Genomic DNA, 15,813 nt, shown 5'->3' with positions numbered 1-15,813 from the left:
CAAAAAAAAAAAAGAATATCTGGCAATTTTCTTTTCTATTTGTGTACTTGATCATTTAAAAATACAAACCAATTCAGTCTGTGATTTACAAAACTAAGATGACCACTTACAATGATCTCACTCTATCTCAAAACACTCAAACTAATTCGCTGGTAGTCATGACCTGTTAAATTGACAGACTCAGAATGTAAGGAGATTTTTGAAGATTATTGTGTATTAATCGTTCCATATGGTACTCTAGGGTCGTTACCAAATTATACACAACACCTTTTGCCATGAAGATTGGCAACTAGATCAGAGAATTTTTTAAAAAAATTTTTTAAACAAATAAAGCCTTTACCAAGTTAAAAGAGAGAGAGAGAGAGAGAGAGAGAGAGAGACTGATATACTATATACTATGCTATAATAAGGCTTTCAAGTAAAAAAAAAAAGGAAGGAAAGAAGGAAGGAAGAAAAAGTCAAAGAGAACAAAACATTTAAAAAAACAAAACATTTAAAAAACAAAAACATTTAATAAAGAAAAGTTGGCTGGGTGCTGGTGGCTCACATCTGTAATCCTAGCTATTCAGGAGGTTGAGATCTGAGGATCACCGTTCAAAGCCAGCAAGGGCAGGAAAGTCCATGGAACTCATCTCCAGTTAGTCACTAGAAAACCCAAAGTGGAGCTGTGGTAGAATTTTAGCCTTGAGCAAAACTGCTCAGGAACAGAGCCCAGGCCCTGAATTCATCAAACTCCATGACCAGGCTGGGAATGTGGCTTAGTGGTAGAGTGCTTGCCAAGCAAGCATGAAGCCCTGGGTTCTATTCCTCAGTGCCACATAAACAGTAAAAGCTGGAAGTGACACTGTGACTCAAGTGATAGAATGCTAGCCTTGGGCAAAAGAAGCTCAGGGACAGGGCCCAGGCCCTGAGTTCAAGCCCAGGACTGGAAAAAAATAAATAAACAAAAAACATGACCAAAGCCAGGCGCTGGTGGCTCACGCCTGTAATCCTAGCTACTCAGGAGGCTGAGATCTGAGGATCGCGGTTCAAAGCCAGCCCGGGCAGGAGAGACCGTGAGACTCCTATCTCCAATAAACCACCAGAAAACCGGAAGTGGCGCTGTGGCTCAAGTGGTAGAGCGCTCGCCTTGAACTGAAGAGCTGAGGGATAGCGCCCAGGCCCAGAGTTCAAGCCCCACAACCGACCAAAAAAAAAAAAAAAAAAACATGACCAAAAAAAAAAAGATAAACTAAACTCTAAAATAAAGCAAATATCTCCTCCACTAAATTTGAGTTATTTTTTAAAACGTGCTTATTAACTAAATATCAACTCTAAATCACCATTATCATAAAAAATAATGAATACCTCATGAATACATGCCTATTCGGTGTTAAGCATGGTACTAATATATTCTCTTATTTAATGTTCATAGTATTTCTAAAATGAAGTACTATTATTGTCCCTATATTACAAGTAGGCAAAACAAAGCATAGAACAGTTAAGTGGATTGCTTAAGAGAATTCAGATTCAGGCAATTTCCAGATTCTATCCTTCTAATTACTATGCTAGACCACTTCATGTTACCATAGTTAAAGGTCTAAAAACAAAAAAATGAAAGTATTTTTATGACTCATTCCCATATGGGCTACATTAGAATTAGAAATTATTATTTCTATTCTAATTCAGGATCACCTTCTCAAGCTCCTCCAAAATCAATGAGCTTCCTTAAGAGATTCAGGTAATATGTTTTGAGATGCTGACATGTAGAGGTTTATCCTCATTCTTGTCTTAGGCAATGTTAAATATTGTAATTATGAAGGGCCTTTTCAAATTCTTGATGTTTCTATAAGTGTCTAAAGCAACAGTACAACTATTGTTCCAATCAACTAGTGCATTTACCTTCAATAAATATAATTTCTGATATTACCTTTCTTATCTGAAATAGTAGTTATCCTCAAGCTCAAGTACAACGTGGGACCCAAAAATGTACGAAGCATGAACCAGGGTGATGCCTGTAATTCTAGAGATTCAGGAGACTGAGTCAGTTCAAAGCTAGTCCAGACAGAAAAGTCTTCAAGACTCCATCTGCAATTAACCAGCAAAAATCGAAGCTGGTAGAGCATCAAGGAAGTTGAGAGCATGAGGCCCTAAGTTCAAATCCTAAATCCCAAAATTTAAATATACCAAATATGGACCAGAGGTATGGCTCAAGTGGTAAAAGGCTTGTGCCTTGGGCACCGAAACATTTTCATTAAATATAATAATACTACCTTTCCCTACTTGCTTCTAAGCATATCCTCTCCCACTCACCAATGAAATATTTCCCCCTATTTTTCATGAAGTCTAGGAGACCATGAGATATTTCACAACATTTTAGAGCCAAGAGTATTTCACCAGAAATTCCCTTGACAAACAAGAAAACAAGGGGCACTATGGTTATCAGCAATGCTGTGCAAATGAGCAAAAAAATGGAGAGTTTTTTGAAAAGGATTCAGTTTTGAGAACCGAAAGAAGATTATGGATGAGATTCTGTGCAAACAAAATAGCACTCAAGTGTCAGTTGATTAATAGATTTCTAAATTTTCTCCCATGTATTCCTAGCTTCTGACAGGAAGGGTCTTTTTTTGTCTTGTCCTCCTGAAAAGTTTCCCCATTATGGTTAGATTTTGAATGATTAAATAAATGAAAAACACTAACATGAATATCTACAAGAGGCCAGATATCACTGTAGTCAATAAGACAATTAATGAAAAAACAGTTAAGTTTTAAGCTTCTAGAAGCAAGAGTGATGTTTGCTACAAAGAAAGCAGTGCTGTCTAGTATAATTTCAGATTGCACAAAATCTAGAATCTTTCTTATCTCAAGAACCAGACAGAAAGACCAAAGCTACCCATCGAGTATCAAAACCCTGCTTTTCCTCTGTGGTCAAAATTTTAAATTTAAGCTAGTTTACTTTCTATCCATGAAACTTACTGAGTACAAGTAGCTCCTGTGGAACACAGCAATGGAACTTCAGTGGAACACAGTGTGCCTTATTGCCAAATTCACTACTTCTCAGAGGTAGAGTTATGCTCCATGGCAAAAAACAAAACAAAACTTAGGTTGTTTTATAAAACAACCTAAGTTGTTAACTATTTAGAAGAAAATTAATGTAACCCTGATCTCATATTGTGAAGTAAAATTAATTTCAGATGACTAAAAGATAAACATAAAACCATAAACAACTTAACATTTTAACATATTATCTATTAATGGAAAACTAAGGAGAAAAACAATGAGAAAATACGCACATACTTTGAACTGTTAGAATTAATTCCCCCCCCACCCCCGGCCTGGGCTTGAACTTAAAGCAGGCACCGTCCCTGAGTTTCTTTTTGCTCAAGGCTAGTACTCTACCACTTGAACCACAGCACCATTTCTGGCTTTTTCTATTTCTATGGTACTGAGGAATTGAACCCAGGGCTTCATGCATGCAAGGCAAGCACTCTACCACTAAGCCACATTCCCAGCCACATTAAAATTTTTAAATGTGTTTACAAAATGAGTAAAATCAAACGAAACAAAATGGAAGATAAAAATATAGACAAAATTTGCAACCTAATAGAAAAAGGGTAATATTCTTAGAATAAAAAGGTATGTACAAATCAATATGGAGAGAACAAGTACTTATGAAGAAAACTGGACAAAGTATCTGAGCAATTTAAAAACAAGTTAAGACAAAACACATAATGGGGAAAAAATGCTGTTTTGGGGTTGTGTTGAGCTGGTATCTCATTGTGTTGCCTGGGTTGATCTTGAACTCATAGGCTCAAGTGATCATCCTGTTTTGTCTCTCTGAGACTTCAGGTACATTCTGTCAAGGCTGGTAGTATTTGAAAACCTTTTAACCTCTGATAAAAAATATAAATTCAAACAACAATAAAATACTCGCAGTTAATAGAAAGAGTTCTGGGATCAGATGACATATCTGTAACCTTGACTGATTGACTTGTCTGAGCCTCAATACTCTCTATAAAATAGAGATGGTAGGGTTACAGGTGTGGCTAGTGGTAAAGCAAGTACTTAATATGTACAAGGCCCTGAGTTCAATCCACCATCCCACAGGAATTATATGAAAAATGAATGGAAGATACAAAACAGAGGTAGTTGACTGGTAGAGTGGCTAGTTCAAAAACAATAGCTTTTATTATGATAAAGAAAATGGGTGATGAGGAAGATTCTTGGGGTTGATGAGGACTCAGTGAAACATTTTTATTACTGGTTGTAAACAAGGATATTTAACCTTTCTGCAGGTCAACTTGGTAACATGTACCAAAACTAAGCCTGGCAGCAAGCTCATACCTGTAATCTTAGCTACTCAAAAGGCTGAAATCCTGAGGATTGTGGTTTAAAGCCATCTAGAGCAGAAAAGCCCTCAAGACTTCACCTTACATGTTGAAATTAAACCCTTTTTTTAACAAATATTTAAAGATAATTTTCCAAATTAATTTAACTTAAAAGACTCCGTTTCCATGATAACTAGCCAAAAGCTAAGCTGCAGGTGTAGTCAACAGAATGCAAGCAAGGGATTCTGAGTTCAAACCTCAGTACTGCCACACACTCAGAAAAAAAAAGGCTTTGAAGTAGTCATATACTTTGGACCTCTGGGACAGCCTTCTAATGTTTAAAAAAACATGAAAAAATATTATTAAATATGACTATTTTCATTGACCTCCTCGGCATTTGTCAAATACTTTTGAGCCCTTCTGATACAAAAATATGCAATATGCCAAGTCCTTGGCTTACAGCTTAGTTAAGGGAATAAGCAATCAAAGAATAAGTAGTTAAGAGCCACCATGGGTAAATATAGGAGGCTATGGTGCATGTAGAAGGAGCACCGACCATGGTATGGGAGTGGAGTCAAGGAAGCTTCCCAGAAGTGGCATTTAAGCTGACACCTGAAGGATGAGTAGGAATTAGATTAAAGAGATGAAGAAAAAGTGTTCTAGAAAGGGAGCAGCAAGTATAACAGCCTAGGAACCAAAGGGAACACAGCATGTCAGCATAACTGTGCCAGGCAGGGACAGGCTAAAAAGGTAAGCAAGGTTAATTCATTCATGGTCTCAAAGCAAAACCTTTCTTGTACAGTTTATTCTAAGAATAGTAAAAATGAAATTAAGAAGTTAATAAATAGAAAAAGTTAATATTAATAATATATCAAGAGTATCTGAATTAAAAAGAATGAATAGGTAGTTTATGAAAAAGGAAATACAAGACTGAATTGAGCCTAATACAACTCCGTAAACTTGTTAAAAATCACTGAATTGTAAAGTTACTAAAACAGGTATCTTCTAAGGTTTATATGTACACCTCAATAAAAAAAATAAAATGTTAAAATAAATGCCTATTAAATATCTAAAAATAATCAATTTATCTAATAATAAACTACAAATCAAACCAACTAGGGCCTACTCTTTTTATCTGGCAACATTGGTGTTTGAAGTCAAGGCCTTGTGCTTGCTAAGCAAATGATTGACCACTTGAACCATGTCCCCAGCCCTTTTTGCTATGGTTATTCTTAAGATAAGGTTTCTTTTATTCTTTTTTTCTTCCTTTCTTTTCTTTCATTTTTTCCTTCTTTCCTCCCTCCTTTCTTTTTTATTTCTCTTTTTCTCCTTCTTTCCTTTTGTGTGTGTGTGTGTGTGTGTGTGTGTGTGTGTGTGTGTGTGTGTGTGTGACAATATTGGGACTTGAACTCAGGAGCTGGGCACTGTCCTTTAGCTTTTTTGCTCAAGGCCAGCACTCTACCACTTGAGCCACACTTCTACTTCTGACTTTTTGGTGGTTAATTGGAGATAAGAGTCTCTTAGACTTTCCTGCTTAGGCTGGTTTCAAACTACAATCCTTAGACTTCCTGAGTAGCCAGGATTGCAGGCGTGAGCTATTGGCACCCAGCAACAGGGTTCCTTTTTTGCCCAGCTTACCTGAACAATTTAATCCTCTGATTTTGTGATTTCCATTGTAGAAGGGATGCAGGTACACATCACCACAAACAGCTTTTTTTCTTGTGTCTCATAAACTTTGTTTTGCCCAGGCTGACTCAGAATGTCAGTCACTCAGATATTATCAGATCTCAGGCTTCTGAGTAGCTGGTATGACAGGTGTCAACTACCATGCCTAACTATTGGATAAGATGGGATCTTGTTAACTTTTTTGCCTTGACTAGCCTGGAACCATGATGCTAGTGATCTCTGCTAAGATTACAAGAATAAGCCACCATTTCTTGAGTAGGTATTATTCTATTATTAATAAAGTCAGGAGAAATAAGCATTCTTATACAGTTCTAGCTGGGATAAATGTTAATTGGAATAACCTTTCTTGAAAGGTTACAAATAACAGGAATCCAAAAGTTTAGTGCTTAGGGCGATTCATCTTTTTTTCCGCCAGTATTGGGGTTGAACTCAGGGCTTCGTGCTCTTGGGCAAGTGCTCCATCACCTGAGCCATGTCTACAGCCTTTCTGCTTTAGTTATTTTAGGGATAAGGTCTCACATTTGTTGCCTAGGCCAGCTTTGAACTATCATACAATCTTTCAACCTATGCTTCTGGCATAGCTAGGATTACAGAAGTATGCCACTATACCAAGCCATTGCTTAAAATCTTAATGTTACAAAATGAGGTCTTATTATTTATATCCAATAATATTCACTCTAATGTAATTCATATTTTAAAAAAGGATAGATAAAAATTAGATGCTCACCAATAATAGAATGTTAGAATACATCATGTTACTGTTCAATCTTTTTGTTGGTGTTGTTTTAGTTTAGTGTCTTTGGGTTTTTTGTTTTGTTTTGTTTTGTTCTGTTTTGTTTTATTTTGTGTGGTGCTAGAGATAAAATCCAAGGCCTTAGGCATGATGGACAAGAACTCTACCAAAGAGCTACATCCCCAGGCTCAATGCAGCTATCTTTAACAGGGCAATATATCTATGATATATACCAAAGTTTTTTTAATGCAAAACTATATATAGCTTTGTATAATACAATAATGATAATCTCAGCATTCCAGAAGTGGAAGTAGGAGCATCACAAATTTGAGGCTAGCCTGGGTCGCATAGCTCTCAAAAAACAAGAACAATCATTTCACACCTTTTTTTTTCTGTTTACTTTTCTGAATTTAAAATTTTTCTGCAATGGCCATGTATCCTTTTTTCTTTTTCTTTTCAGTGTTGGAGTTCAAGACTAAGACCTTGCTCATGCTAGGCAAGTTCTTTAAAGACTACTAAACTATATGCCCAGTCCCTCAGTCCCCCAGCTCATGTTATTTCTTGAGTTCATGCAGTTTATAAAGCTATTTCAAAAACTTCAATAGCATTGTCTTAAGTATTTACACTTCATGTAAATCAGTTTCATATTTGCTTGACTTTTTTTTTCCTCTGCCAGCAGAAAAATTGTAGCCATACTTAGGGATACATGTATAACTCAATAATGTCTTTTTTTATCTAGCATCATCAGTTAATAGGATATATATGTAAATGAGCTTAATTGAAGCTGCTATTTTGTTTTTTGACAGAGTTCTGTGTTGCTCAGGCAGGCCCCTGATGCTCCTGCCTTAACCTCATGGGTAGCTGGTATTACAGGCCTGAATTTCCATACTCCTTGAAGAGTACATCTTAAATATCAAAACATTGGTGAAATTTGGATAAGCATCTATTTAAAAATACATCACATTTAATTCTTATTGCTTAAGTCAGGGCCAAACAAGATTAAGACTTTTTTATGATGATTCAGGACCAAACAAGATTAAGTCTTCTTATGATGATTCAGTCATCATTATGATGGCTTTAGGAACTACTAGGAATATTTGTCCTCACACTAAGTAGCAAAAAATGGCTAAACTATTTTTGTTTTTCTAGTACCAGGGTCTGAACTCAGGGCCTCATGCTTGCTCAGCTGCCATCTAGTTGAGCCTCTCTTTGGGATTTTTTTTTTTTTTTTAATCTTGAGGACTTTTCTGTAAGGGCTGGCTTCAAACCTCGATCATTCAAATCTCAACCTCCTAAGACTACAAGGGTGAGCCACCAGAACCCAGCTTGATTTTTGTTTGGGACTTTATTTTTGGTGAGGTATTTTTTTTTCTTTTTGCTTATGTGATGCTGAGGAATCGAACCCAGGGCCTCATGCATGCAAGGCAAGCGCTCTACCACTGAGCCACCTTCCCAGCCCCTGGTGAGGTATTTTTGTTAGTGTTGTTGCTGTTTTTTGTTTTTTAAGACAGAGTCTCCCTGTATGTAATTCCAGATAACAGGGAACTCACCATATAATCCAGACTGCTTTCAACTCCCCATCTTCCTGCCATAGCCTCCCAAGTGTTGGGATTATAGATATACACCACCTCACCTAGCTGGTTAATTTTTTAACCTTTGCTGGCTTTTTTTTTTTTTTTTTTACCATTCCTGGGCTTGAACTCAGGTCCTGGGCACTGTCCCTGAGCTGCTTTTGCTCAAGGCTAGCACTCTACCACTTGAGCCACAGCCCCAGTTCTGGCTTTTTCTGTTTATGTGGCACTGGGGTATTGAATCCAGGGCTTCATGCATGCGAGGCAAGCACTCTACCTCTAAGCCACATTCCCAGCTCCTCTTTCCCTTGTTGTGAAAACATTAACTACCATTTTCCAGTGTTATAGATGCCTGTTTTACATTCCTACTTTGCTATTCTAAGAGTAAGGAAATTAAATACTCAAAATGTAAGCATTTTATGTAAATTAAGTTAGTTTTAATAAGAGTATCACCTAAAATGATTTGTTATAGACAAAGATGATTCTCTTCTAAGTTGTCAATTTTGCAACATAAGTGAACTCCAAAGAGAATATACACTTTTGATTGCATTTCAAATCTTGTTCCTTTATTCAATTGGCAGTCAAAAAAATATATATGTGCCACCCTGGGGCTTGAACTCAGGGCATGGGCACTGTCTCTGAGTTTTTGTGCTCAAGGATATGCTCTACCACTTGACACAGACTACTTCCAGCTTTTTCTGAGTAGTTTATTGGAGATAAGAGTCTCTTGGACGGGCTGGGAAGGTAGCTCAGTGGTAGAGCACTTGCCTTGCATGCATGAGGCCCTGGGTTCGATTCCTCAGCACCACATAAGCAAACAGAAAAAAGCCGGAAGTGGCACTGTGGCTCAAGTGGTAGAGCGATAGCCTTGAGCTGAAGAAGCTGAGGGACAGCGCCCAGGCCCAGAGTTCAGGCCCCACAACCGGACCTTAAAAAAAAAAAAGAGTCTCTTGGACTTTGATGCCCGGGCTGGCTTGGAATATCAATCCTCAAATCTCAGCCTCCTCAGTAGCTAGGATTACAGGCATGAGCCACCAGCACCCAGCTAAATTCATACAATTTTAATCAATACATGGCAAAGTTTTGTGTTATGGATGCAAAGAAAAACAAATTCTCATATACTGTTGGAAGGAATATAAAATGGTAAAGGCAAGATAGAAAACAGCATAGAGGTTCTTCCAAAAACTACAAACAATAGCTGGGGGTATTACTCAAGTGGTATAGAATTTACCTAGCAAGCACAGGTCCTGAGTTCAAATCCCAGTACCACTAAAAAGCAAAAAATCTGAAAACTAAACTGTCATATGATCCAGTGATCTCACTATTGGGTATGTATTCAAAGGAAATGAAATCAGAGGCTGAAGAAATAGCTGAACATATTTTTTCTGTACCTCCTAGATCAACTTTCTTAAAACACACTGTGATCATATCTGCTCAAAACCGCTCCATTACCTCTTTATCAAGTTCAAACATCTAAACTCAGTAGTTTCTGTGTAGTCCTGGCTGCCATCTCACTTTATTTATCTCTATTCTTCCAAACAAATCCTTCCTTAAAATAGTCTAATTCCTTTAGTTACACCTTAAGCTTTCTGTCTCTAAATCTTTTTGCATACATTCTCTTCTTCCTAACTCCCATCTTGGCATACAGAAATTCTACTCATCCTACAAGAACTAGTTTGAGAACCACCTATAAGTTTCCTTGATCACAAAAGAGGGGGGGAAAAAAAGAAAAATCCTAAGGTTAGATGCATCTGAGCTTGAATTACAACTCTAATCATTTGCTAGGCCCAATGATATCACAGAGCATATTCCTTCGACTCTCCTTGCCTCAGTTTCTTCATTATAATGAAGATAAGAGCAACTTCTTTTAAGGGTATAGTAAGTTAATCCTTGAATGTAAAGCACTAAGCATGATATAAAGCATTGGCATAGATGAAGATCTAAGATATATTAGGCAGTGTTATTTTTATTATTACCACCACTATTGATGTTTTATAATAATCTAACTTCAGAAAATGCTTATGACCATTACAAACTGGTTTTCATGTACATAGTGTACGATTCCCCTCACTCGCATTTTGTACCTTTCCACCTCAAGTGTTTTTATCTGCTGTACCTGGCACCCAGATAACTTCCATCCTGACAGGTAAATGTCATACAGACTTCAATATTTACAACAGTCATTTGCACTAATAATGAAGAGCTAACAGTATTAAACTGTCCCAATGCTTAGAGTGATTAATTTAAAAGTTAAATTTCCAGCTTCCCTGACTTATGTAACTGTAAACTCTCTGTACATCACCTTTACAATACAATTTAAAAAAATTCCAGCCTCACAAAATCAAACCTCTCATATGACTCTCTAGATTCCTTTTGCACTCTGCTTCTTAAAACAAACAACCCAACCTGTTCATGCAGCAAAAGATACAACACTAGAATAAATGCAGAACAGACAGCAGCCAAATATTGGAGCACAAAGACCTAAGACAACTCAGCTGAGCACTTAAGTCAAATAGGAAGACAATTTAAAGGGAAAGATAACTGGTTTATTAGTCCTACTAATAATGCTGTTTTACACACACACACACACACACACACACACACGTACCAATATTCCAATGCCAAGTAAAAACAACTCAAAAATTAGGCTAGTAGATATAGAAATAGCAGTCATTTAAACTTAACAACTGAGTCTGCCATGATCTCCTTAATTGCCTATGTTAAAAGTGATTATTAACCTACTACAAGATTCTAAAGTAACCCAAGTTTTGGCTAATGAAGTCACATCAAGTAGATATGGCTAACTAGCAATTATTTAGTTAAAGAAAATATGAATGGTAGCAATAAGCATATTGTTATAGCATTTTACAATGCCTAGGGAAAATTATATTACTGGTTTCTAATTTATGTCAATATATCTACTAATGCTCCATTACTTTCTCAGCCAAAAATCAATCTTAGTAGCCAAAAACCAGAGTTTATTAGCAGAGTGAACTCAGATGTATTCTGATGGTATGTTAATGACTTTCTAAAAGTCTCCTATAAAGTACCACACATAAAAATAAATTACATTAAATTTCTTTCCCTATGATACTTTTCTTAAGAGAATCTTAAAATGTTTAGAAGTACAATTATTCTTAAATCATAGACTCTTAAAGACTTAGAAGGGAATTAGAGGGGCTGGGAAGGTGGCTCAGTGGTAGAGTGCTTGCCTTGCATGCATGAGGCCCTGGGTTCCATTCCTCAGCACCACATAAGCAAGAAGAAAAAAGAAAAAAAAAAAAAGAAGGGAATTAGAAGTCTCCTATTATAGCAACCTCCTAGGCAAAAGGTCCTCCAACCTTTGCTTAAATACTTCCAGCAATGGGCACTAATGCAGTGTATACTCTATTGATTTAAAAAATTGGCTCAGTGGTAGAGGGCTTGCCTTGCATGCCTGAGACCCTGGGTTTGATTCCTCAGCACCACATAAGAAAAAAGAAAAAAGCCGGAAGTGGCTCTGTGGCTCAAGTGGTAGAGCACTAGCCTTGGGCTGAAGAGCTGAGGGACAGCGCCCAGGCTCAGAGTTCAGGCCCCATGACCGGACCCAAATAAATAAATAAATAAATCATTTTTTCCTTATAGCCACTGGAAATCTCTCTCTCTGAACTTCTACCCAAGGACTTGAGAGCTACACTCTAAAACAACACAAGATAAGTGAAACTCTGAAATGCAATCACTGTATGAATTAAGATACAATTTTTATAATTTGGTCACATAAAATGCAGGAAAAAGGAAATCAGGGGGGAAAACCCACCACTATTCACAACAAATTTTTGAAATTCAGAAAGCTAGTGGAATCCCAAAGTAGCATACTTTCAAGTTATCAAACCTCTTACCTAGGTTAGCAAATAAATGAGTAACCCAACTTATACAGTGGAAGATGGATCACTGTTTACTGCAAATCTCTTTGCAACTTGACAACACTAAATCCAACAACAATTTTTGTTCTGTAGGAAGTTCAAGGTAGTTTTTCCAACTGTTCATATTTCCATTCCGTTGCTTTCTAAAATGTCTGGATGCTGTTTGTTTTTAAAGCCCACTTTGCCCACACACCCCCACCACCCCAACCCCCAGGGATAACATTTTAAATAGCTATTTTCAAAAATGAAGCCTGAGAATGGAATTGTAAAGGAATGGGGGTGGGGCGAAGAGGGAAGGCAAAGGCGGGCCCAGCAGGAAAAGGCTGGTTCAGGGTATTTTCCTTCTGGATGCATGCTTTATTATTGGCATAGGCATCTGAAGTAACGCGCCATTCAAATACAACCCAAGGAAAAGAATGATCATATGCAATGAGTATAAGGTCTGTAAGATGGAAATTAATTGGCAGTGGTCATCGAGAGCACCAGATAGATGCTTTCTTATTTTTTTTTTTGAGGGAAGGTAAAGAGCCTCAGAAGCAGGAACCACCACAGTCATCAGGGGGAGGGGTGCAGGAAGAGTTAAAAAAAAAAAAAAAGCAAGGGTGTAACAACCGTTCAGCAGCCCAATGAAGCCTTAACAGTCCACAGCACAAGAAAGATGGCAAGTGACTGGAGGGGGGGGGGGGGGGGAGGACGGCACACACCCAGGCGAGTCTGCAGAAGGGTGTGCAGTGTGCAAATGCTGAACGGTTCCCTGAAATGGTGGGGGTGAGGGAATGGGGGTGTAGAGTCCCCGAGTCCCCTTCCCGCAGCGGAGCAACAGCGGGTAAAAGAAGTGGGGGGGGGGGGGGAGAGGAGGGTGAAAAGCAAGAATGACTCATTCCCCGAAAGGAAGTACTTAAGCCATAGGAAGGCATGCCAGGGAGATTACAGGGCGAGCGCGGTGAGCTGAGTGCTCAGGATGATGGGGACAGAAATCCACGTCCCGTAGTTCCTGCTGCTCGCCTTCCAGACGTGTGTGTCTGTGTCTGTGTGTCTGTGTGTGTTTGTGTGTGAGGGGGGGGAAGGTTCGCGGCAACCGAGTGCCAAGGCCTGGGAACGGCGCGGCGCGTGCGCAGTGGCGTTCGGCGGGACCCGCTGAGGCAAAGCGGAGCCGCAGTGACAGAAGCCGAGCGGAGCGACGGCTGGGGAGGGGACTCACCGAGGCGCAGGGGCTGGAGGTGGTGCTGGGGGTCGGCGACCGCTGGACCGTGACCAAAGCCATCTAGGTGCTGCTGGGTTGTTCCGGGCAGGGCATTCTTGTCCTGCGTGTGGGGGACAGAAGGGTTGACGGAGCCGGAATGAGAGAGACGGATGTGGGATGGAGAGGGTGAAGGAAAAGGGGAGGAAAAGAAGGCCGCGGGAATGACTTCAGGCTCCGCACCCAACACCGGACTCTAGCCGACTGACGAGCGCCGAACGGGGCGGCGGGCGGGCGGTTCGGCAGCTGCGGGGCACAATGAGTGCTCCCAGTGCGCAGGCGCCACCTGTCAGCAACCGCCTCTCCCCTCAGCGCGCGCCGCCGCCGCGGCGTAACCCTTGAGTTGCCGGAAGTCGGCCGCGTGCGTGCGCCCGGGGCCGCCGCCCCCTCCGGGTTTCCTCTTGAGCCTTGGGGGTTGTGGTGATGTCGGTGGAGTGGGGTGGGAAGGGAGCTGGGAATCGGTTGATTGAGGGGGTGGGGGAGAGAAGTAAGGGGCGGGAGTGGTGGGGGGGGGGGTGAGAGGTTGAGTTCCCAGGGCGGGGGGCCTCCGGAACCCTCCTTCCTGAGAGACAACCATTTTATGAGGTGGGGCGCCCCGCTAAACCAACCTTAGAGGAAAGCCAAGTGAGGTGAAAATCCGGAGGTAAACACGTCTTCGGGTGGGAAAGGGTTCCGTGGGGTTGCAGACGCCTTGGCTGGGCGTGGAGGGGACGCGCGGGGTGGGGGTGGGCGGGGGTGCTGGATCCCGAGGACCCTTATCTCGTTGGACACAGTCCCGGGAGCGGGGGGGGGGGGGCGGTCGGGGTGGGATTTTCTGGGTTTTCCCACCATCCTCTCCCCACCCTTCCTTGTAGACCCCGGGATTTCGTGGTACCTTCGTGCTTCCTTTACTACCTTACCGTAGTCAGTCATTATGTCTGAGGTGGAGTCAAGGCTATGAGCCTCGGAGGCCCAGAGAGCCGGGCTTCCCAGTTGTAAAGGTCCAACCTGCTATTTACCTCGCATTTGCTTCCTGCTGTAAAGAAATTCTACTAATTAAAACAGCTTCGGCTGGTTGAGCCTTTCTTCGTCTCTAGATTATTTCATAGACATCAGGGAGAAATGTAAGGTACAAAATATTTTAGGGGAATCATTTTTTTTTTTTTTTCTAAAAAGGTAAACCGTTAACAGAACACAAGCCACGAATGTAATGGAAAATCAAGATTCAGAAGGGGGTGGGGAATCACAGTGCTAACAGCAGGATGATTATTTACACACAGACGGAGTTGGCAAATGTATTTCTGCATTTGAGTGGATGAGCTGGTAAACACCATCCTGTATATCAAAGCTGTAGAAAACACACTCGAGTTCGCAGTCATTAAAGTCCACCTTCTCCTGTTTATCAAACACTCGGATCTCATCGCTCCTTTTAAACTGACAGGACTGTCATGAGCTCTCTCTGGTTGCTGTATGGTTAAGCGTCACAAGAGCCCTCTGTACTGAGCCTTTGTTCTCTCCCTGGGGCCCTGTGGTTGAAATAATTAGTAGGGAGGTTCCCTCAAGAATCAAGCACTGAGGGTCCCTATACTGTACAGTCCTATACAATGTATTGCAGTGAAGCCAGCTGGTAGGCTTTTGCCCCCTGGTGGTGATCAAGAGTGCCTGTGAGACAAAATTAAACAAAGATGTATGGTTCACAGATTAAACAGTCTGACTGTGTTTTTCCCAGAGCTGCCCAGTAAACAGGAAAAGAGAAGGCAAGGTTCAGAAGTAAGAACTTTGAACCAGTGCTTAAGAAACCAAACAGGAAACTAGACACAGAGCGAAGCAATATACATAGTATGAAATATGTGTTTATAAACAAAAGAAAAAGTATTATGTAAATCATGTGGCTATAGGATGTTGGTTGCCTTGCTGATTTATGCAAGGATAGCAACACTTCTACTTATATGTAGTAACATACTCTTAAGAAACTCATCCTACCTTACAGGAAGAAACACTATAAAGAGTCAGGAGATTTGGTTTCTAGTTCCGGCTCTGTAAAACCTTATGTAAATGGCTTGAACTTTTGAGCTTTAGTTCCTTCTCTACAAAGGAACCCTAACTCACAGGATACTTGTGATCAAATGAGATAATGTATGGTTATTTATAAACTGATTTAAAAAACATAAAATTAAGGTAACTGTCTATTCTGTTTATTTGTTCCAAGCGCAACTATCTTTTGTTTAGTATAACCTAGGTGCAGAAAATAGCTTCAAGCAAAAGAGGATAAAAAGAATTAAAAAAAAACATAATCCATACTTCTGCTTAGCCCTAGGCATGGATTAATGATTAAGACACATCTGTAGCTAAGTATTCAGTATATCTAACATGATGAATTCTTTTTTGGTTTTTT

At 39.9% G+C, this 15,813-nt stretch overlaps 1 protein-coding gene across 1 annotated transcript in view; it reads right to left on the bottom strand.

Annotated features, from left to right (window-relative positions):
* The window catches only part of Ssh2 (slingshot protein phosphatase 2), a 220,943-nt gene extending 207,259 nt beyond the window's left edge, over positions 1 to 13,684 (bottom strand). Inside the window, exon 1 of the mRNA XM_042690953.1 lies at positions 13,401 to 13,684. Coding sequence (XP_042546887.1) covers positions 13,401 to 13,463 — 63 coding nt within the window. The 5' untranslated portion in view covers positions 13,464 to 13,684. The remainder of the gene's footprint in view (positions 1 to 13,400) is intronic.
* Between the last annotated feature and the right edge of the window lie 2,129 nt (positions 13,685 to 15,813).

Source organism: Dipodomys spectabilis, unplaced genomic scaffold (assembly GCF_019054845.1).
Source record: "Dipodomys spectabilis isolate Male_0828 unplaced genomic scaffold, ASM1905484v1 ptg000004l, whole genome shotgun sequence".
NCBI classification, from domain to species: Eukaryota; Metazoa; Chordata; class Mammalia; order Rodentia; family Heteromyidae; genus Dipodomys; species Dipodomys spectabilis.
Note: the sequence above shows the minus strand (reverse complement) of the source record. Positions and strands in the feature narration are given on the sequence as shown.